The sequence below is a fragment of the Lactuca sativa genome, chromosome 1, assembly GCF_002870075.4.
Source record: "Lactuca sativa cultivar Salinas chromosome 1, Lsat_Salinas_v11, whole genome shotgun sequence".
Lineage (NCBI taxonomy): Eukaryota > Viridiplantae > Streptophyta > Magnoliopsida > Asterales > Asteraceae > Lactuca > Lactuca sativa.
In genome coordinates this window covers 238934506-238957145 of record NC_056623.2, presented here as the reverse complement: position 1 = coordinate 238957145, position 22640 = coordinate 238934506, and the positions used below count along the sequence as shown (strand labels likewise).

At 30.4% G+C, this 22640-nt stretch overlaps 1 protein-coding gene across 3 annotated transcripts in view; it reads right to left on the bottom strand.

Annotated features, from left to right (window-relative positions):
• Positions 1 to 4636, bottom strand: part of LOC111900567 (EH domain-containing protein 1) — a 5419-nt gene extending 783 nt beyond the window's left edge. Inside the window, exons 1-15 of one of the 3 annotated variants that reach the window (XM_042898662.2) lie at positions 4211 to 4636; positions 3580 to 3659; positions 3427 to 3495; positions 3283 to 3340; positions 3118 to 3170; positions 2956 to 2998; positions 2632 to 2696; positions 2450 to 2563; positions 2243 to 2345; positions 2088 to 2137; positions 1459 to 1587; positions 1133 to 1384; positions 938 to 1017; positions 430 to 556; positions 207 to 350 (exon numbers count right to left, since the gene is read on the bottom strand). In XM_042898662.2, coding sequence (XP_042754596.1) covers positions 207 to 350; positions 430 to 556; positions 938 to 1017; positions 1133 to 1384; positions 1459 to 1587; positions 2088 to 2137; positions 2243 to 2345; positions 2450 to 2563; positions 2632 to 2696; positions 2956 to 2998; positions 3118 to 3170; positions 3283 to 3340; positions 3427 to 3495; positions 3580 to 3659; positions 4211 to 4295 — 1452 coding nt within the window. In that variant the 5' untranslated portion in view covers positions 4296 to 4636. Of the gene's footprint in view, positions 1 to 206; positions 351 to 429; positions 557 to 937; positions 1018 to 1132; positions 1385 to 1458; positions 1588 to 2087; positions 2138 to 2242; positions 2346 to 2449; positions 2564 to 2631; positions 2697 to 2955; positions 2999 to 3117; positions 3171 to 3282; positions 3341 to 3426; positions 3513 to 3579; positions 3660 to 4210 lie in introns of all 3 variants that reach the window. The other 2 variants (XM_023896446.3, XM_023896447.3) reach the window with 2 other exon arrangements.
• Positions 4637 to 22640: the final 18004 nt, after the last annotated feature.

The window sequence follows — 22640 nt, the reverse complement described above, 5'->3', positions numbered from 1 at the left end:
TTGGTCCAATTTAAGACTTACAATGAAATGCAAACCTAAGTACAAGAAATTTTCAAAAGTCAGACCAAACTTGACAATAAATATAATTAGCTTTTATTAAGATATTATCTTGGTTTAATGATGTTTTATAATTTTTGTTAATGAAAGTTGATCAGTTATAATTATATAAGGAGTGTTTTTTTTTAGTAAAAATAAAAAAGCAATACCTTTGCAAATTCATCCTGAAGATTATCTATGAGTTTTTGTTGAGCTTTGGTTTTACCCAACATGGAAGGCATCTCTTTTTTCAAATGGCCGATTATATACGCATGTATCTTTGCAGCTCGGGCACGTTTAACAAACTCATTGATCTGAAAACATTTTAATTTTTTTTTTTTTAAATATTGTAGTTAAAAAATATATATATTATGAAATTCAAGATAAACATACCCTTCGATCACAAGCTTTCTTGGGAATGTCTATCAAGTCTAAAAGAAGGTCATCCTGTTCTTTCTCAAAAAGTTCCTTGATCATGGCATCCACTACTCCTTCCTTAAGTGGTTTATCATTAAACGATCTGTTAAATGACAAAAAAGAAAAATCCAAAATATTTAATATTTGATTAACAAATTTTTTATATTTTATCTTTTTATAATACAAAAGTATTACCACAGACGTCCTTTCATGTATTATGGATGGAGCATAAGAGCTTATATAATACATGAGACCGAAGCTTTCTAGGGATATTTTTTATGATGAAGATGAGGAGAAGGCATTTACATCTTTTTGGGTGGGACATAAAATTGCAATCTTTGTCCCATTAAGAAACATCAAGTGGTTAGGGTGGAGTACAAGCATTGAAATTGGAACCACAAAGAAATATATATATATATATATATATATATATATATATATATATATATATATATATATATATATATATATATATAGTTTATACCCGATATAAACACGTGCGACTTCTGGTGTGTTCAAAAATTTCCCTAGTGACCACATCAATGCACCATAAACTCTCATCAACTTCAACAGAACAAGAAATTAATAACGTTACATATTCACAATTAAATATTCATGTTTATGATATGATACATGATAGGACATGACATGACATGACAGAACAGGTTGTACTGCTTACTTTTTGTGTATCAACTTGGTCTGCTTTGTTAAGGACCACACGAATCTTATCATTTTGACCATTTAAAGATGTAATGACACGCTTGAATTCATCACTTATATCAAGCTTATGAGGGTCAAAGAGAAGGAGAATGAGATCACATTTTTCTGCAAACCACTTTATAACGCCGGTAAAATCATAACTTCTTTGCGTGCGTTGTTTCTCTCCCGATAAAACACCAGGACTATCAACCAATGATATATGATCCAGAAGCTAAAAATAAATATATATTAGGAAAAATAATTAGTTAATTTGTATAAAAAAAAATAAATCTCTAGCTTACTTACAGAATGAGGCATTTCAGAACACTCGAATTTTGATAAAAATGCTCCTCCAAATGTTGAGAGACCAGCAAATGGCATATCTGGTCGTACTGCAACAGTGTTCCCAGGTATGGTTCTTTCATCCGGACCATTCTACATTACAAATAAATAAGACATCAAGAAATAGCAATGTACTTTCCATATTACTTTTATTATACCATTATACTTTTCAAATTATTTTCTTATTTTTGTATTTTTATATATTGAAGAGTAACATTCAATTATAGCAATGGGTGACTCAATATTTTGTTAAATGTAACACACAATATAATAAAAAGGGGATATTAATTAAACTATAACTCTTATAAACGAGCTTATTAACAAAAATAACCGCTTTCTTTTTTAGTTTTTGAAAAATGACCACTTTCTCCCGAATGCCCCATACCCGAGTATATTCTTTATTTTATTTTATTTATTCTTTTTTAGCACAATTTTTTTTTTCAAAAATCTCTTTTTACTAATGTCATTTCGAAGTGTCTAATATCACTGTTTTTCAATCAAATGTCTGATTTCAATCAAGTAAGTTTCTGTTTCTTGCAATTAGCCTAAAAAAAAGCTAAGTGGAATCATATATGATAGGATTAGTAGATTACCATAACCACAATAAATCTATCGGTTGTTGGCTCGGGTCCAATGTGGGCTCCTGTTCATGTAAAACAAAGATCATAAAGCTTGTGATTTTCAAAATCTTATGAAAAAAATAAAGAAAAAGAGAGGAGAAAATTGATGAGTAAAAGAAATAACAAACCTGGGTAATTGCATTTGAGTATATGTTTTAAAAATGTTGTTTTCCCTGTTGAGTATTGACCAAGAAGCATTACCATAGGCTTGCCATAAAAATCGCTGTCTGTCTGAATGCATATGATGTTGTTCACAACACAACACAACAATTTAAGGTTTAAGAAAAACATAAAGAAAACAAAATTCTGTTTAGAAGTTTATAATTATCTCTCACCAATAAAGGAGATGCAAAGTCATTGTATTGGTAAGCAATTTCCAATGGCTTTAGCTTTTCATTATACAATTTCTTTAATCCATCAACTATTGATGTCACATCATTAAGTGCTCTCTGAAAAAGTAAAATAAATAAATAAATAAACATGTGACAGAGTGAAAATCTTAGTGCAAAATGCTTACCTTCTTGGTAGATTTTGAAGAAAAAAAAGTGTTAAGCTTTGGGATACTTGAAAATGGAGGAGTTCCTACATCATCTCAAGCCAAACAACATAATCAACAATAACAGTAGAAGAAATTAATATCTGTTCCATATTATGCCTCTGCTTCCATCTTCAAAACTAACTGTCATATGTTTTGCATTCTAAAAACTTGATTTCTGACTTATATTATCAGTTTGAAGTTAAAATGTAGTTTTTTTTTTTGTTGTTGTTGACTTTGAAATGTCAAATGAAGGACACTTACTATAAAAAAAGAGGGAGTATTAAAAATGAGAGATGCACCAACCATTTGATTCAGCTCCAGCATCATTTCTTGAAGCATTACGCTTCTGGAGGATGAAATGAAACAAACATAAAAGTCAATAAAAATAATGACTTACATAAACATGAACAATAGATACAAAATAAATAAATAAATAAAATGAAAAATACAATAACTTATACTTACCGCAAGAAACTGACCCAACCCTTCTATCGATGGAAGTTCCAAACGTTCCACATCTATAAAAAAATAAGACATTAAATAATTGGTAGTTATGTCCAAAAGACCTGAATGCCCTTCTCGATTTTTTCATAAAAAAGAATCAACAGTTATTAAAGTATCATTACATGCCTGTGTTTCTCAATAAATCTATACTTAGATCATGTCCTGCTTGTGCTAGAGTCACCAACTATTGCCATGAAAATAGAACAAAATTAGATTCTAGTAAAAATGTTGATGTAAATAATGTGCATTCATAAACAACAACAGACAAACCTGCATAGCAGTGATGAACTCTTTAAAACATAAAAAACCTTGCCTCTTAGAGTCTGCAATTGCCCAAACCTTCAAAAACACAATATCTAACATCAAGAATTAAGAATGCAGTAGTGGGAGAAAATGAATGAGCTTCAAAGTTGCTATAATTACCTGCTTAAGGTCATGCTTTGCTAACTTTGACATAGCTAAAAACTCTGATGCTTCAATTCCTGTTATCCGACCATCATCATCTGCAGATAAAATCCCAACCTCATAATTACACTGGAATTATACAAAACCTCTATAAATCCAACAAAATGATACACATGTACAAATAAATTTTGGGAATTGTTGTAGAACTTTAACGCATTTGATTTCCAATTTGCAATTTGATCATATACATATCTGATTACTGTTCGTGTGTGTCAATTGATCATTATATACAGAGGACATAATAGAAATTTTTCCCGAATCCACAAATTTTCAACAATACATAAAGCGAACACACATATATCTACACCAATGCATATGTCTGCGTGTGAATCTATCAAATACAGAGACAAATCGATCCGAATCCGAAAATCAAAAAGCTACGCGAATAGTAAATAATCTTCATATAAAATATATATATATATATATATATATATATATATATATATATATATATATATATATATATATATATATATATGCGCGGTTAAAATGATCAAATTCAGAGAATTACGAATTAAAACCCGAATAATGAAGTTGAATCACTACCTTTAACGCATTAAATTACACAAAAATTTAATAGAATTGTAACCTGAATCGATGTAGTCGAACCATTGTTGATAGATTTTCCGATGCTCGTTTGGACAAGAGGCAATTGAGGTAGAGACAATCTCCATTGCTATCTGTAAACAAAATAATCTACAATATACAATTTAGCGATTGAGGTTTTTCTTTTGGGGTGTTGGATCAACATTTGGGGGTTTTGAATTTTGAGAGAATGTTTGTGAAATTTGAAAACCCATGTTTTGCGCCTTGCATGTCGGTTTATGCAACATTTTTATACATTTTCATTAATTAAATCATGTAATCTGGATGTGGATAATGAGCGGCTAATTGCTATTTTAGCCTTTAGTTGCTATTTTTGAAATAATGATTATTAGGATCATCGTTTTTAAGAAGAAATACATCAAGAAATAGTTTACAGAGAATTTTCTGTTTACAACTTTTATACCTCAAAACATTGATTTATTGAACAATGATTTATCTTAATATAAAATATCAGCAAAGTATGAAACAATTTCTTAACGAGTAAATTATACGAATGGTCCTAGGGTTTGGGATAATTTACGTTTGGTCCCTAACTTATTTTTTTTAATTCGAAAAGCAGGGACGGAACACGAACATTAAAAGTACGGGGGCCGAAATCAAAAGCTTCAAAACATAACTACATAAACAAATTTAATTTGATTCAAAACTACAACAATTCAAGATGAATATTTTCAGATCAGTTCTCAAGATCACCGTAAAATTTTCAACCAAAACATTTGTCAGTAGTTTTTTGAGGTTTTCTTCCTAGAAACCCATAACAATAATTGTTTTTTTATGTTGCTGAATAATACTTACTTGCAAAGTTAACTAATAATTAACAAACAACAAAATAAAGTATCAAATAACATGTATAGTTTGATAACAACTAACTTAAATTTTATAAAATAACAAATAACGTATATAGTTTAACAAACAAAAAAAACTGAATACTCTGGATGAAAACCAACATAGAAAATTTTATTTTAAAAACAATATTAAATTCATCTAAAATCAAAAATATTAATCTACAATCACTACATAATTAATTTCCTTGTGAATTTGGTATTAATAAAGTAAAATACATAATAGTTATTTGACTTATTTCACTCTCATTCTCAGATTATAAATACATTTAATTGATATTTTTTATTGTTATCAAACTTTTCAAAATAAAGAAAATGTAATATCTATCTTTTGCTTAATGTCTTGCAAATTTACAGTTTAGTTTAGTCTTTTCATATCATCATCTATTAGGTTAGTCTTTTCATATCACTTACTAGATGACTATATACAATATTTTTTATTTATAGTGATAGAGATAAAGGAAGAGAAAAAGAGAGGGAAGGTACTACATACAGCTTAGCTTAGTTAGGCAGAGGAGACACTAGAGAAAGCTGTAATAGGCGGAGCACACGACGAGGTTTAGTGTTGAGTACTCTGACGACCGCTCGAAGATGAGGGAGAGTATACGGAGGAGATCACTGTGGCGACCGACGGAGGGGAGACAAAGAGTTCACGGAGAAGACAAGCTAGTCTGGCGACGGTGTTACTCTTTTGGTGAGCTTTGATAATTTCTTTTCCGGCAGCGGCAATAAGTTTGTAGGGTTTACTGCTTTCTTAAGATTATGTAAAAAATGGTAAAAGAGATTAGATATTTGTTTTTGTATATAGCTTTCTTACTTAATTTCCTAACGAAAAAAGGTTAATATTGATCCTGTGTATGAGTTTTTGACTTTTGGTTGTAATTTCCTATCTTCAACCCATGCTACTAAACTTAAAATTGGAAGGGTAATTAGTCATTGAATTGATTAGAATTAATAAATAAACATATTTATAGGTATTAGAAACCAAAAAAGCAGGGGGACATGGCCCTTCCTGGCCTCCATGAGCCTCCACCACTGTCGGAAAGTCCCTACTGTTTGTTTTTGTTACACGTTTGACCCCTACTTTTTGTTTTTGTTACGCAATTGGTCCCTATCTTACCTAAAAAACTATTATTTAAATAGAAAAAATGATAGGATAAGGTAAGGTGATGTGGGTTGGGGTGTGTTTATTTAAATATTTTAAAAAATCAAGGGCAAAATAGTTTTTTTAGGTAAGACAGGAACCAAGCGTGTAACAAAAACAACAGTAGAGACCTTCCGAGTTAAAAAAAATAAGTTATGGACCAAACACATAAATTACCCTAAACCATAGGGACCATGAACGGATAGACATTATCAAAGGCGGATAACACTTGATCTGATATATACTTATACTCCATATAACTCATTTTCATAAAGGGGGCTATATCAAATGAAACACCCTTGAAAGAATCATACGTAAGCTCTCTCGGTACTAAGATTCCTGGAGGTGCTACTTCTGGTACTCCATTCCTTTAAATTAAGGGGCGTTGGGGACAAATCAATTTTTGGTAATTTACTAAAATAGAAACTGACTTTAAATCTTTGCTAATAAATGAAAATTCTCTGCCACATATCATCGTTTAAATTCAATTTGCCAAATGACGTTGTTTAAATTTTTTCATTTTTATTTAACCCCACTTGCCAAATTATGGTTTTATTGGCTTTTTATATATTGCATTTTAAAGCAATTAGAGCAAAGTTGACTCTCTCTTTAATATGAGGTCAAGGAATGTATTAAATTAAAATAAATCTTCTTAATTATTGTCACAATTATTTTATAAATATGTATGTTTTTATTTTATTTTTTAATATATCGAAATAGTTAATTTATTATTTATATAACTTTGTCTTTATGTAAAATTATTACTAAAAAAACATGTACTTAACACCATATATTAATTTAAAAAATAAACACACCCATAAAATCATAATCATCCTATGAAATTTTCTAACCATATAGCCATATAGGCGAATACTATAATCAAAAATGCGTTGTTTCTACTTTATTTTTTCTTTCCTTGTAGCCCATGTCGCGCGTGGAAACAACCCCTTAGAGCAGACGGTATGGGCACCCTCCACGCCGTTATTGCCTACGTGGAATGCCCAAAACGCCGTCTTAACGCGAGGCATACCGCCCCTCTTGCTCGTTTTGTTGCTTCTCGTGGTAACGACAACGTACAACAACACGTCTTCTTCTTCTTTCTTCTTCTGCTTTTCTTCTTCTTTCTTCCTCTGCTTCTCTTCACCTTAACGGGGTATAAAATGAAAAACATCATCCCCTAATCTCGTTGTGGAAAGGAGATGGTGACGTGGCTGCGTTGTGGGTGGGTATGGGTGTTGCCCATACCCAATACTCTTATTCCTAAAAATTTCGGAAAAAAAAAAAAGATTACGTATTTAGTAAAAAACCGACTATGATTTAAAACAAAACTTTCTAATTCAGTTACTTGTTGAATCGTTTTTTTATATGATAAATGTTACATTCTTTAGCTGCAGTTACAATGTCTTTTTTTTTTTTCAAATACTTTTATATAACATTAACTAATTTTAAATAATTTTTCTCTCTGAGAACTAAAAAAATATGCAATATTTTATTTTTGGTATTTTAATAAGACTTAAGCTTTCTGATTAATAAACAACTAGATTATAGCCCGCGTTAAACGCGGGAAACACATAAAAAAATATATAATCGTTTATAGATATTGTATAATGATTATAAAAAAAATATATGGTTATTGGTATTATTGAAATGTGTAGAAAATAAATTGAAAACGATAAATATATATAATCATTGAAAGATCTCTTTGTAGACATCATTTTTTGTTTTATTAGTTGATCGACTTTCCTCGTCTCATATAGTTATGATATTTATATATTTATAAGCATTTTAATTAGACATTCCTTGCATAATAATGTTACCTAATTTAAACATATCTTGACAACCAATATACCTTTTTTTCTATTGCATTAAATATTGACATCTAACTCATTTATTTAAATAAAGTTATGTAATATAATTTATAAAATGTTAAATGTTATATAGATTTAATTTTAGTATATCATCAATGAAGATTCTTTTCTAAATCATGATTGGTTTATTTTAAATTGATTATAAATATAAATGTTAGCTTTTATGTTTGTTCTTATTTATTTAGTGTTCGCAAGAACTTTGCATTAGTTTTGGCGCAACTTTGAATAATTTTAGTATATCATCAATGTAATTTGATATATCTGTCAATTATATGAAATATCAAATAATGACATTTCATTACTATTGTGATAATTTAGTTTATATATTGTATTTTCACTAATCTTAACGGTCTTATTTTTTATAATAACCGTAACGCTTTTACTAAATATACTTTTTACAAATCTTCTAATATCTTATAATTTTTATCTTACTTTATAATTTTTCATAACTATGTTATTTTCAAGATTGACTGCTTTAATAGTGTTTTTTTTTTCAGTGTATTTAATTTTATATTTCATTGTACAACATCATCGTTTGTATATGAAATTTCACTTTAAAAATGCTTAATGTTTACACCTTGATATTAATTTTTTTAATAAACTCATGTAATAATTATGGAATATATATCTCATTTTAATTAACATTCACTTCCTTTGTTATATCAAATTCCTCATTAAACGGATATACTTTTGGAGAATAATAATTATAATAGGGCAGCATTATCTAAGACGTAAATGTTTGATATACTTTTGGAGAAAAAAATCAGGATCATTAAAAAAATTTATATAAATAAAATACAAATTTAAATTTGTTGAAATTATGGATGAAATTACTGGCGAAAATTTATTTTAGAGGGAGTTGTATTTTGTAAGGTATAATAATATTACAAAATTTGAAATATCTATATTTGTTGTGTAAATTAATAAATTTTATTGTTACTATACAAAGATAAAAAAGTAGGTTGATATGATATGCAAAAACATAATAATTTCAATGATATTTTAAAATCATGTCAAAATTAACCGGATTTTTATGACATAAAAATTTTAAAAAAATCATAATCATCTCTAATATATAAAAGTAACATTTTCGTAATTAATGTCAATTCCCAAGATAGTTAATTTTTGTTTTGTTAAAGGTACCTAATATCTTTTCATGTTTATTTGAAAAGTTTCAGAAAACTAGTTAACTGATTTCATGTAATTTGTGACAAAGAAAATCGAAATATATAAATACATACATTTGATATAGGAACAAAAAATAATCGAAAAAAATATAAAAAGCGAAAGAAGGTACTGGCCTTCTAGCGCACAAGAGCGAATGTTTATAACAGAGAATAATGATGGAAGTTATAAGCAATATTAACGATGTTGTAGGAGAAGGGTTGAAGAAAAGAAACGATTAAAAATAAATGTGAGTCGCAGATTCAATGATGAATCGTATATGTATGTGATAATTTGAATATAAGTTTTCGGTATTAATGATTTCCTAATAAAAAAAGATTTTATACTAATGGTTTACTAATATAAACAGATTTATATTAATGGTTGATATTAAGACCTTAATTGAAATGATTTGTTAGTAATATGTTTTTAAAATTGACCATATTAAAATCTTCAAAACTGAAAATTCAAGATGTAAAATATGGAAAACTTTCATTGGAATTAAATACATTACATTTCAACGAATGTAAGTTATTGATTGATGATTGGAAAGCATTTATTGGAATTAAATATATTCCGTATGGAGAAGATGATGTCAACAATTTGATCTAAGGGTGGAAAAAATAAAATTGAATTACAATCAATATTTAAGATATTTGAAATTATTAACTTTTATTTCGATTTATATGAAACCGCCTTTGCCATGATTATACTTTTAGGCATTTAAAAAACATAACTATATTTTTATTAAATCATATTTTTTTAGATATGAAATAAAATCTTCAAATATAATTAATCACACAATTAAAAGGAAAGTTTTCATATATTCAAAAAATTGTTGCATGCTAAAAAAATTATGGTCAACGCGAATAAGCAACAAGCAAAAAAATTTAACATTCCTTTTATTTTTTTTAAATATAATATAACGTATAATTTAATGAGATCTCTAATTTAAATATCTAATTCCTTAACATATATAAACTTAACACCACCCTCTCCCCTCCCTATAAATACTTTAGAATCCAATTAAATAAGAAATCCCACATACAAACAAATAGATAGAAACACGATTTCATTGAAAATGGTTAAAAACATGACTTCATTGGGTTTGACATTGGCATTGATTTCAGTATTGACAATTTTGTCATCGACAAAAAGCGTGGATTCACAAACGTATTGTCCAGATGTAATCAAAAAGTTCCTGTCTTGCGAGTCGTACATGTTTGGGCTCACCCCCACCCCTAACAAAGAATGTTGTGCTAATGCACAAGCTTTGGATCAAGCAGAGAGTGCCTCGAAAGATGTTCTGAGGGCTAATTGTCGGTGCCTTAGGAGAATCGTCCAATCATTCCGGCCACCAGTTGACCTTTCTAAAGTCGCCGGAATCACCTCCATTTGCCATCTCAAAGTCAATCTCCCTGTCGATCCATCACTCAACTGTGATACCTTATGAAGTACATGGGTTGAGTTTTGGAGAAATAGGGACTACTCACACGTTATGAAGTGATTTTTTTTTCTTTTCTATTAGGGTATGCATGGTCTGTTTTCTTCGTTTTTTATCCTAAGCTGAAATTGAATTAGAAATATTGGTTTCGTTTAGCTTTTTGAGTTCGGTTTATAGGTTCGAATGTTTATTTATTATTATTATTTTTGAATAAAAACAGCATTAATTGCAATGCTTTATCTTGTTGAAGTTAAAATCTGGGAATGCATGGGGACGATACTGTTTGAATGTGGATAAAGGGGGGAAATATTATATATATTATATCGGAAAGCACAACTAATCATAATGCAATGCAAAAAAAAAAAAAAAAACGTTTTGTTTGGTGTTATTTAGTTATTTAGTTTGGGGTTCAACCGAATCGGTATTCAATTATTTCAATAAAATAAAGCAAGGTATATTCTTGAAATCTATATCTAACAAACACAAGTGGCCAGAATACAATGGAAAACACCAAACGATTGAAATTAATAAATCATGCAAAGAATTTATGCATGTTAAGAATAGGATTGGTCCATTGATTTGTTTATGTTTGTTAAGAATAGGCTATTATTGATTTTAGGGCATTGAACGAGAAAATTAAAAAAATACATATATGCCCATAAATATAATTTTTTGTATATAAGAAAATTTTCACTAGGTACGTCGTTAAATATTATAAAAATAATTAAAACAAAAAGATCAATAGATACAAGAGTGAATACACATGTATGTATGAATCATATTTGTATGATATTCCACAGAGAAGTGAATATGCGCAATGGATATCTGCTTATCTCATGAAAATTCCAATTATTGGAGAAACCTGTACAGACAGATGGAAAAAAGAAGCTACTGGAGAAATCCAGCAAACCAGTCTTTCTTACGCAACAAAAATTGCAAAAGAAGAAATTGATAGAATCTGTCAAGACAGATATAAACAACAAAAGCTTAAAACTATAAGCAAAGATTGTTGTAGCATTCTCTCTGATTTCAAAAACTTTGATATTGGAAAGAAAAATTATACTAAGAAAAAGTATAAAAACAAAAAGAAATACAAATCTTTTTGGAAAAAGAAAAGAAGAAAATTTTCACCAGGAAAATACTTCAAGAAACCATCAAAAGAAACACCTAAGAAAACTACTTCTTGTCCGCAAGGAAAGAAAAAATGTAGGTGTTGGATCTGCAATGAAGAAGGACACTACGCAAACGAATGTCCAAATAGAAAAAAATACCCTGACAAAGTCAAGGTTTTACAAACCGCTAACAATGGAGGCTATGAAGCTCTTGAAGAAGAGTATGATGGTACGCAACATGTTTTTATATATCATGTTGAAACAGAATCTTCATCAGACACTGAAGAATACGAATCAACAACGGATGACTCAGACTAGTCCCATACATACCTCGCTTTTCAGGGAGGAGGAGATTAACCATTTTTGCGTAAACCTCCAGAGGATTGATGATTCCCTTATCATGAATCTTACTAATCCAAACTCTATTTATGTTTCTGCCTTCCTTAACTTTAAAGGATATAAAAAATTTAGAGTACATTGTTTTGTAGACACAGGTGCATCTTTATGTCTTGCAAGCAAATTCATCATTCCGGATGAACTCTGGGAAAACGCTCCCAAAGAAATTAGTGCCACTATTGCAAATGGTGAAACCATAAAAATTAATAAAGTTTGTAGAAATATTAATCTCGAACTTTCAGGAGAACATTTCAATGTTCCCACTATTTACCAACAAAATTCAGGAATTGATATCATAATTGGTAACAACTTCTGTCAAGTCTATGGACCATTCATACAATGGATAGATAGAATTGCCTTTCATCTTAATAATGATATGGTAATTATAAAAAAGGTTACAGAGGCCTATAGCAAAGGAAAACCAGGTTTTCTTGAAACTCAAGAAAAAGGATCTAAAGAAAAACAAATTCCAGGTACTAATATAACTCATGAAGAGATTAATAAAGAAAGGATTATTTCTATTCAAACTACCAGGTTCAAACAGATTGAAGATCTTCTTGAAAAAGTTTGTTCTGAAAATCCTATTGATCCAAATAAAACCAAAGGATGGATGAAAGCTTCAATCAAGCTTATTGATCCCAAAACGGTTATTAGAGAAAAACCTATGGTTTACTCTCTACAAGATAGAGAAGAATTTTCCAAACAAATCAAAGAATTACTTGATATGAGACTAATTATAGAATCAAAATCCCCTCATATGTCCCCTGCCTTTCTTGTCAATAAAGAAGCAGAGAAAAGAAGAGGAAAGAAGCGAATGGTTGTTAACTACAAAGCAATCAATGATGCAACTATTGGAGACTCACATAATCTCCCCAATATGCACGAACTCTTGACTCTTCTACGAGGAAAAAACATTTATTCAAGTTTCGACTGCAAGTCAGGTTTCTGGCAAGTTCTACTTGATGAAGAATCGCAGCTTCTCACTGCCTTCACATGTCCTGATGGACTCTTTCAATGGAAAGTACTACCCTTTGGGCTTAAACAAGCTCCTAGTATTTTTCAAAGACACATGCAGAATGCTCTTCGAGGCCTTGAAGGTTTCTGCACTGTATACGTTGATGACATCATGATCTTCAGCAAAAATGAACAAGAACACTATGTTCATGTCACACAGGTTCTCAGAACTATTTTAAAATATGGTATAATACTTTCAAAAAAGAAAGCTCATCTTTTCAAAACAAAAATCAATTTTTTAGGTTTAGAAATAAATGAAGGTACCCATTGTCCTGGTGAAAATTTTCTTAGGTGTTTCTTTTGATGGTTTCTTGAAGTATTTTCCTGGTGAAAATTTTCTTCTTTTCTTTTTCCAAAAAGATTTGTATTTCTTTTTGTTTTTATACTTTTTCTTAGTATAATTTTTCTTTCCAATATCAAAGTTTTTGAAATCAGAGAGAATGCTACAACAATCTTTGCTTATAGTTTTAAGCTTTTGTTGTTTATATCTGTCTTGACAGATTCTATCAATTTCTTCTTTTGCAATTTTTGTTGCGTAAGAAAGACTGGTTTGCTGGATTTCTCCAGTAGCTTCTTTTTTCCATCTGTCTGTACAGGTTTCTCCAATAATTGGAATTTTCATGAGATAAGCAGATATCCATTGCGCATATTCACTTCTCTGTGGAATATCATACAAATATGATTCATACATACATGTGTATTTGTCGAGAAGACTAATATCATGTAACTGGAGTTTAGTCATTGAAACTCTTGCTATGTCAACCTTCTTATTTATGGTGAAGTCTTTATTAGAAATATAATCAAGACCTAAGAAAGTAGTGTATATGACATTTATGAGATTATCAAAAAGATCTGAGCCATGTAGTTCTTCATTCCAATTATTGTTTCTTAGGAATTTCTGCACGATTCCATCAGTTTTGTGTTCTAAAAGTAGTAGAACATTTTTTGCTTTTTCAAATTCATCTGGATTTGTTTGTAAGATTAGTGAAATCTCAGTAACCCATTTTTCTACAACTCTTTCTCTGAGTTTTAAATCTTGGATACAATCAATATTGAGTACATTGATCGTATTGGGTCCTTGGCCACTATTTGGAATTCCATTGTGGACAGGCATTTTGAACTCGTATTTCTTTTTATTGCCTCTTCTTGTGGCTGTATAAGAAGATTCTGCTTCATCATCTTCCATATCTGAATATTCGAACTTAACAGTTTTTGTATTTGTTTTAAAATTATCTTCTTGTTCTGATTCAGTATCGGGTTCATTTATTTTAGTCATTCTAAAATATTGATCAAAAAGTTTGGGTTCTTTTTGATACAATTCTTCACATTCTTCAGTTTCTAAAGATAAAAGCTGAATAAGCTTTTGGTCAGTTTTATCATAATCTTCATATTGAAGGTTAAAGAAATATTTCTCGAGACGTTCAGAGATTGTTTCTTTCATTTTTATTCTTTCTTGAAAATGTTAATTTTCTGGGAATCTTTTGAGCTTCCTAAGTCAGGGTTTCCAATACTAGGATTGGGGGGTGAGTATTTCTTAAGACCTGAATATTTTCCAGGCTTGGTTTTTTGTTCTATGATGGAGATATTCTTAATGTGCTCAAGTATGTCTTTATTACATGGGCAAGAGTCAATCTTTTCAGATAACTCTTTGGTAATGTCTGCAATAATTTTTGCAGATGCTACTTCCAACTGGGTAATGGTTACATATTTATTAAATGTTAAGTCCATGTTTATAATCAGCCCATCAATTTTTTCATTAAGGAGATTGATTGATCTATTGAGCTCGGGTATCGAGGTGGTTGATCTATTGAGCTCGGGTATCGAGGTCATCCTATTAGTTGTTTTAATTGATCATGTATATTAGTGATCTTAATGTTGGTTTCCTTAAGAGTGCCCTCAATATTTGCCTTCTTGGCGACTTCTTCAACAAATTGGTTGTTTTTTAAAGAGCTTTCTAAAAGAATTGAATGTTTGTCAATAGACTGGGTTAACTTGATAGTTAATTTATTTTGTTTTTCAATAACTTCGAAGAATTTTTCAAAATCTTTTTTATCAAGATTGTTTTTAACCATAAAGGCTAAATCGTTTTTAAATTGGTTAAAAGGTATTTTATTTTTTGAAATATCTGTAGAAATATCTTTTGAAATACCAAGATAATGGCTTATTTTTGAAGTTTTTAAAAGACATCTTGCAATGATTTGGTTGAGATTATTGCAATGATTTACGATTGTTTGAACACCAGCTTTACCAGAAGTAGAGAAAACGTATTCTTTCTTTTCAGTATTATCGTCAAGAGTTTTAATTTTGACTGTTTTACCTTTTTTATAGAAATGAGGAAAATCAATTTTATTATTCATTTATAATGTCAGTGATTTGTTTGATATTCTGGCGTAGACTATCAATTTTTAAAGACATGTTTCTTATTAGGTTATTATCTTTTCTCTCCGAGCTTTCTCCTATGTGGAGTGAATCCATAGAAATTCTTGGTCTAAGAGTTTCTCCTAGAGCTTTTTTATTTCTAGCTATATTTAAAACCCAAGAGTTTTCTTGAGGATTTATGTCGCAGAATTGTTTATCTTTGACATGACCTATTTCTGAAAAGACATCATCAAGTTCGATGTACTCGTCTTTCTTATAGTCTATGCTATGGTGACTGTTGGTCAGGGCATATCCTATGAGATATGTTATGGTGAAAGGTTTATCACCTGGACTCATTAGGTCACTTCTTTCAAAGTGATGTATAAAAGATAAGGTTTTATCTATATTTGCAGATTTTAAATCCAGAGCAAACTTTGGATAGACTGAAAACATAAACTTTTGGTAAGCAAGGTTTCCCTTTGCAGCACCTAAGATGCAGTCCTGTCTGTCAGTAATTCTGTTGTCAATTAAGGCCATTTTTATGGGAGAATTTATTCCTGCTTGGAATTGGGATTTTAACAAAATTTTTACAGCTCCGATATGGACCATTCTAATTTTTGATCTAATCTCAACTGGAATACTTTTTAAGTTATTATGTATTTGTTCCTTAGTTAAAAGGGGTAGAAAGACAGCTCCTATTGTATCTTTTATGTCTACGGACATTTCTTTAGTACTAACAAAGTAGAAGATTTCATTTTTCCTTTTAAGGGGATTTAGAATACTAAGTTTAGAAGGAACATTTTTGAAAATGTTTTCTTTCTTTATTTTTAAATCAATTTTCTTAACTCTAGAGAGAAGGTCTTGTTTTATTAAAAGATTTGCATGGAAGCCGTCTTCATCTTCAACATAAGTTAAGATTTGTTTTTCTTCTGAATTATTTTCTTCAGTGTTGTTGAAAATTTCATTATTGATTACAGTTTGAATAGGCTCTGATATTGATTGTATGCCATATTTATCAAGGCTCTGATACCATATTATAAATATGGCATTACAAAATGCCTGTCCACAATGGAATTCCAAATAGTGGCCAAGGACCCAATACGATCAATGTACTCAATATTGATTGTATTGGGTCCTTGGCCACTATTTGGAATTCCATTGTGGACAGGCATTTTGAACTCGTATTTCTTTTTATTGCCTCTTCTTGTGGCTGTATAAGAAGATTCTGCTTCATCATCTTGTATCAGAGCCTTGATAAATATGGCATTACATTATAATAAAACACTTTACAGAGTAAAGTTTGAACATATTCATAATAAAGAGATTGAAATAAATCACCATAAAGAAATACTTTTCAATAATAAAAAAGACTTGGTGCATATAGATTTCAGAATTCTACAAGCACAAAATAAACATACTCACGAATATATACCAAACTTGGTTAATATACGTATGTATCTCCTGCATAAGCAAAAAGTACATCAAGAACATCTTGATAGAAATAAAAAATTAGTTTCAAAACTCAGAAAGTTTATTTTAACTTGTTAGCTTTTCTTAAAATGAATAATGAAATTTTCAACAACACTGAAGAAAATAATTCAGAAGAAAAACAAATCTTAACTTATGTTGAAGATGAAGACGGCTTCCATGCAAATCTTTTAATAAAACAAGACCTTCTCTCTAGAGTTAAGAAAATTGATTTAAAAATAAAGAAAGAAAACATTTTCAAAAATGTTCCTTCTAAACTTAGTATTCTAAATCCCCTTAAAAGGAAAAATGAAATCTTCTACTTTGTTAGTACTAAAGAAATGTCCGTAGACATAAAAGATACAATAGGAGCTGTCTTTCTACCCCTTTTAACTAAGGAACAAATACATAATAACTTAAAAAGTATTCCAGTTGAGATTAGATCAAAAATTAGAATGGTCCATATCGGAGCTGTAAAAATTTTGTTAAAATCCCAATTCCAAGCAGGAATAAATTCTCCCATAAAAATGGCCTTAATTGACAACAGAATTACTGACAGACAGGACTGCATCTTAGGTGCTGCAAAGGGAAACCTTGCTTACCAAAAGTTTATGTTTTCAGTCTATCCAAAGTTTGCTCTGGATTTAAAATCTGCAAATATAGATAAAACCTTATCTTTTATACATCACTTTGAAAGAAGTGACCTAATGAGTCCAGGTGATAAACCTTTCACCATAACATATCTCATAGGATATGCCCTGACCAACAGTCACCATAGCATAGACTATAAGAAAGACGAGTACATCGAACTTGATGATGTCTTTTCAGAAATAGGTCATGTCAAAGATAAACAATTCTGCGACATAAATCCTCAAGAAAACTCTTGGGTTTTAAATATAGCTAGAAATAAAAAAGCTCTAGGAGAAACTCTTAGACCAAGAATTTCTATGGATTCACTCCACATAGGAGAAAGCTCGGAGAGAAAAGATAATAACCTAATAAGAAACATGTCTTTAAAAATTGATAGTCTACGCCAGAATATCAAACAAATCACTGACATTATAAATGAATAATAAAATTGATTTTCCTCATTTCTATAAAAAAGGTAAAACAGTCAAAATTAAAACTCTTGACGATAATACTGAAAAGAAAGAATACGTTTTCTCTACTTCTGGTAAAGCTGGTGTTCAAACAATCGTAAATCATTGCAATAATCTCAACCAAATCATTGCAAGATGTCTTTTAAAAACTTCAAAAATAAGCCATTATCTTGGTATTTCAAAAGATATTTCTACAGATATTTCAAAAAATAAAATACCTTTTAACCAATTTAAAAACGATTTAGCCTTTATGGTTAAAAACAATCTTGATAAAAAAGATTTTGAAAAATTCTTCGAAGTTATTGAAAAACAAAATAAATTAACTATCAAGTTAACCCAGTCTATTGACAAACATTCAATTCTTTTAGAAAGCTCTTTAAAAAACAACCAATTTGTTGAAGAAGTCGCCAAGAAGGCAAATATTGAGGGCACTCTTAAGGAAACCAACATTAAGATCACTAATATACATGATCAATTAAAACAACTAATAGGATGACCTCGATACCCGAGCTCAATAGATCAACCACCTCGATACCCGAGCTCAATAGATCAATCAATCTCCTTAATGAAAAAATTGATGGGCTGATTATAAACATGGACTTAACATTTAATAAATATGTAACCATTACCCAGTTGGAAGTAGCATCTGCAAAAATTATTGCAGACATTACCAAAGAGTTATCTGAAAAGATTGACTCTTGCCCATGTAATAAAGACATACTTGAGCACATTAAGAATATCTCCATCATAGAACAAAAAACCAAGCCTGGAAAATATTCAGGTCTTAAGAAATACTCACCCCCCAATCCTAGTATTGGAAACCCTGACTTAGGAAGCTCAAAAGATTCCCAGAAAATTAACATTTTCAAGAAAGAATAAAAATGAAAGAAACAATCTCTGAACGTCTCGAGAAATATTTCTTTAACCTTCAATATGAAGATTATGATAAAACTGACCAAAAGCTTATTCAGCTTTTATCTTTAGAAACTGAAGAATGTGAAGAATTGTATCAAAAAGAACCCAAACTTTTTGATCAATATTTTAGAATGACTAAAATAAATGAACCCGATACTGAATCAGAACAAGAAGATAATTTTAAAACAAATACAAAAACTGTTAAGTTCGAATATTCAGATATGGAAGATGATGAAGCAGAATCTTCTTATACAGCCACAAGAAGAGGCAATAAAAAGAAATACGAGTTCAAAATGCCTGTCCACAATGGAATTCCAAATAGTGGCCAAGGACCCAATACGATCAATGTACTCAATATTGATTGTATCCAAGATTTAAAACTCAGAGAAAGAGTTGTAGAAAAATGGGTTACTGAGATTTCACTAATCTTACAAACAAATCCAGATGAATTTGAAAAAGCAAAAAATGTTCTACTACTTTTAGAACACAAAACTGATGGAATCGTGCAGAAATTCCTAAGAAACAATAATTGGAATGAAGAACTACATGGCTCAGATCTTTTTGATAATCTCATAAATGTCATATACACTACTTTCTTAGGTCTTGATTATATTTCTAATAAAGACTTCACCATAAATAAGAAGGTTGACATAGCAAGAGTTTCAATGACTAAACTCCAGTTACATGATATTAGTCTTCTCGACAAATACACATGTATGTATGAATCATATTTGTATGATATTCCACAGAGAAGTGAATATGCGCAATGGATATCTGCTTATCTCATGAAAATTCCAATTATTGGAGAAACCTGTACAGACAGATGGAAAAAAGAAGCTACTGGAGAAATCCAGCAAACCAGTCTTTCTTACGCAACAAAAATTGCAAAAGAAGAAATTGATAGAATCTGTCAAGACAGATATAAACAACAAAAGCTTAAAACTATAAGCAAAGATTGTTGTAGCATTCTCTCTGATTTCAAAAACTTTGATATTGGAAAGAAAAATTATACTAAGAAAAAGTATAAAAACAAAAAGAAATACAAATCTTTTTGGAAAAAGAAAAGAAGAAAATTTTCACCAGGAAAATACTTCAAGAAACCATCAAAAGAAACACCTAAGAAAACTACTTCTTGTCCGCAAGGAAAGAAAAAATGTAGGTGTTGGATCTGCAATGAAGAAGGACACTACGCAAACGAATGTCCAAATAGAAAAAAATACCCTGACAAAGTCAAGGTTTTACAAACCGCTAACAATGGAGGCTATGAAGCTCTTGAAGAAGAGTATGATGGTACGCAACATGTTTTTATATATCATGTTGAAACAGAATCTTCATCAGACACTGAAGAATACGAATCAACAACGGATGACTCAGACTAGTCCCATACATACCTCGCTTTTCAGGGAGGAGGAGATTAACCATTTTTGCGTAAACCTCCAGAGGATTGATGATTCCCTTATCATGAATCTTACTAATCCAAACTCTATTTATGTTTCTGCCTTCCTTAACTTTAAAGGATATAAAAAATTTAGAGTACATTGTTTTGTAGACACAGGTGCATCTTTATGTCTTGCAAGCAAATTCATCATTCCGGATGAACTCTGGGAAAACGCTCCCAAAGAAATTAGTGCCACTATTGCAAATGGTGAAACCATAAAAATTAATAAAGTTTGTAGAAATATTAATCTCGAACTTTCAGGAGAACATTTCAATGTTCCCACTATTTACCAACAAAATTCAGGAATTGATATCATAATTGGTAACAACTTCTGTCAAGTCTATGGACCATTCATACAATGGATAGATAGAATTGCCTTTCATCTTAATAATGATATGGTAATTATAAAAAAGGTTACAGAGGCCTATAGCAAAGGAAAACCAGGTTTTCTTGAAACTCAAGAAAAAGGATCTAAAGAAAAACAAATTCCAGGTACTAATATAACTCATGAAGAGATTAATAAAGAAAGGATTATTTCTATTCAAACTACCAGGTTCAAACAGATTGAAGATCTTCTTGAAAAAGTTTGTTCTGAAAATCCTATTGATCCAAATAAAACCAAAGGATGGATGAAAGCTTCAATCAAGCTTATTGATCCCAAAACGGTTATTAGAGAAAAACCTATGGTTTACTCTCTACAAGATAGAGAAGAATTTTCCAAACAAATCAAAGAATTACTTGATATGAGACTAATTATAGAATCAAAATCCCCTCATATGTCCCCTGCCTTTCTTGTCAATAAAGAAGCAGAGAAAAGAAGAGGAAAGAAGCGAATGGTTGTTAACTACAAAGCAATCAATGATGCAACTATTGGAGACTCACATAATCTCCCCAATATGCACGAACTCTTGACTCTTCTACGAGGAAAAAACATTTATTCAAGTTTCGACTGCAAGTCAGGTTTCTGGCAAGTTCTACTTGATGAAGAATCGCAGCTTCTCACTGCCTTCACATGTCCTGATGGACTCTTTCAATGGAAAGTACTACCCTTTGGGCTTAAACAAGCTCCTAGTATTTTTCAAAGACACATGCAGAATGCTCTTCGAGGCCTTGAAGGTTTCTGCACTGTATACGTTGATGACATCATGATCTTCAGCAAAAATGAACAAGAACACTATGTTCATGTCACACAGGTTCTCAGAACTATTTTAAAATATGGTATAATACTTTCAAAAAAGAAAGCTCATCTTTTCAAAACAAAAATCAATTTTTTAGGTTTAGAAATAAATGAAGGTACCCATTGTCCTCAAAAGCATATTCTTGAACATTTACATGACTTTCCAAATGTTTTAGAAGACAAAAAGCAACTACAAAGATTTCTTGGTGTTTTAACTTATGCTGAAACATATATTGAAAAACTTGCAGCCATGAGAAAACCTTTACAGGCAAAATTAAAAAAAGATGTCATTTGGAATTGGTCAAATGCTGATACAGACTACATCAAAAAGATAAAGAAAGTTTTAATCAATTTTCCAAAACTTTATCTTCCAAACATTGAAGACAGTTTAATTATTGAAACTGATGCTTCTGATGAATTTTGGGGAGGTGTTTTAAAAGCTAAAAACCCCAAAAACGAAGAACAAATTTGCAGGTACACCTCCGGAAGTTTCAAAGCAGCTGAGAAAAACTACCATAGTAACGAAAAAGAATTACTCGCTGTAAAAAGAGTTATTACAAAATTCTCTGTATATTTAACACCAGTAAATTTCCTGGTTCGTACAGATAATAAAAATTTTACTTATTTCCTCCGAACTAAGATTGCAGGAGATAACAAATTAGGCCGGCTAATACGTTGGCAAGAGTGGTTTTCACGATATACTTTCACTGTTGAACATCTCGCAGGAAACAAAAACGTACTGGCAGACTGCCTCACCCGTGACTTCAGGTATACCTTACATCATCCATGATCTCACTCGCTCCTCTCGAGCCCTATAAAAGGATATGATCCTCAAGACATATTTCCTCACAAATACTTCACCTACAAAAAGAGAGGGGGAGATTAGAGAAAAAAGTAAACAAAATTTGAGTTTACAAAAATGGAAGACCTCAACACTTTGAGGATGAAGAAACAAATGCTCCTCATAGAGCTAT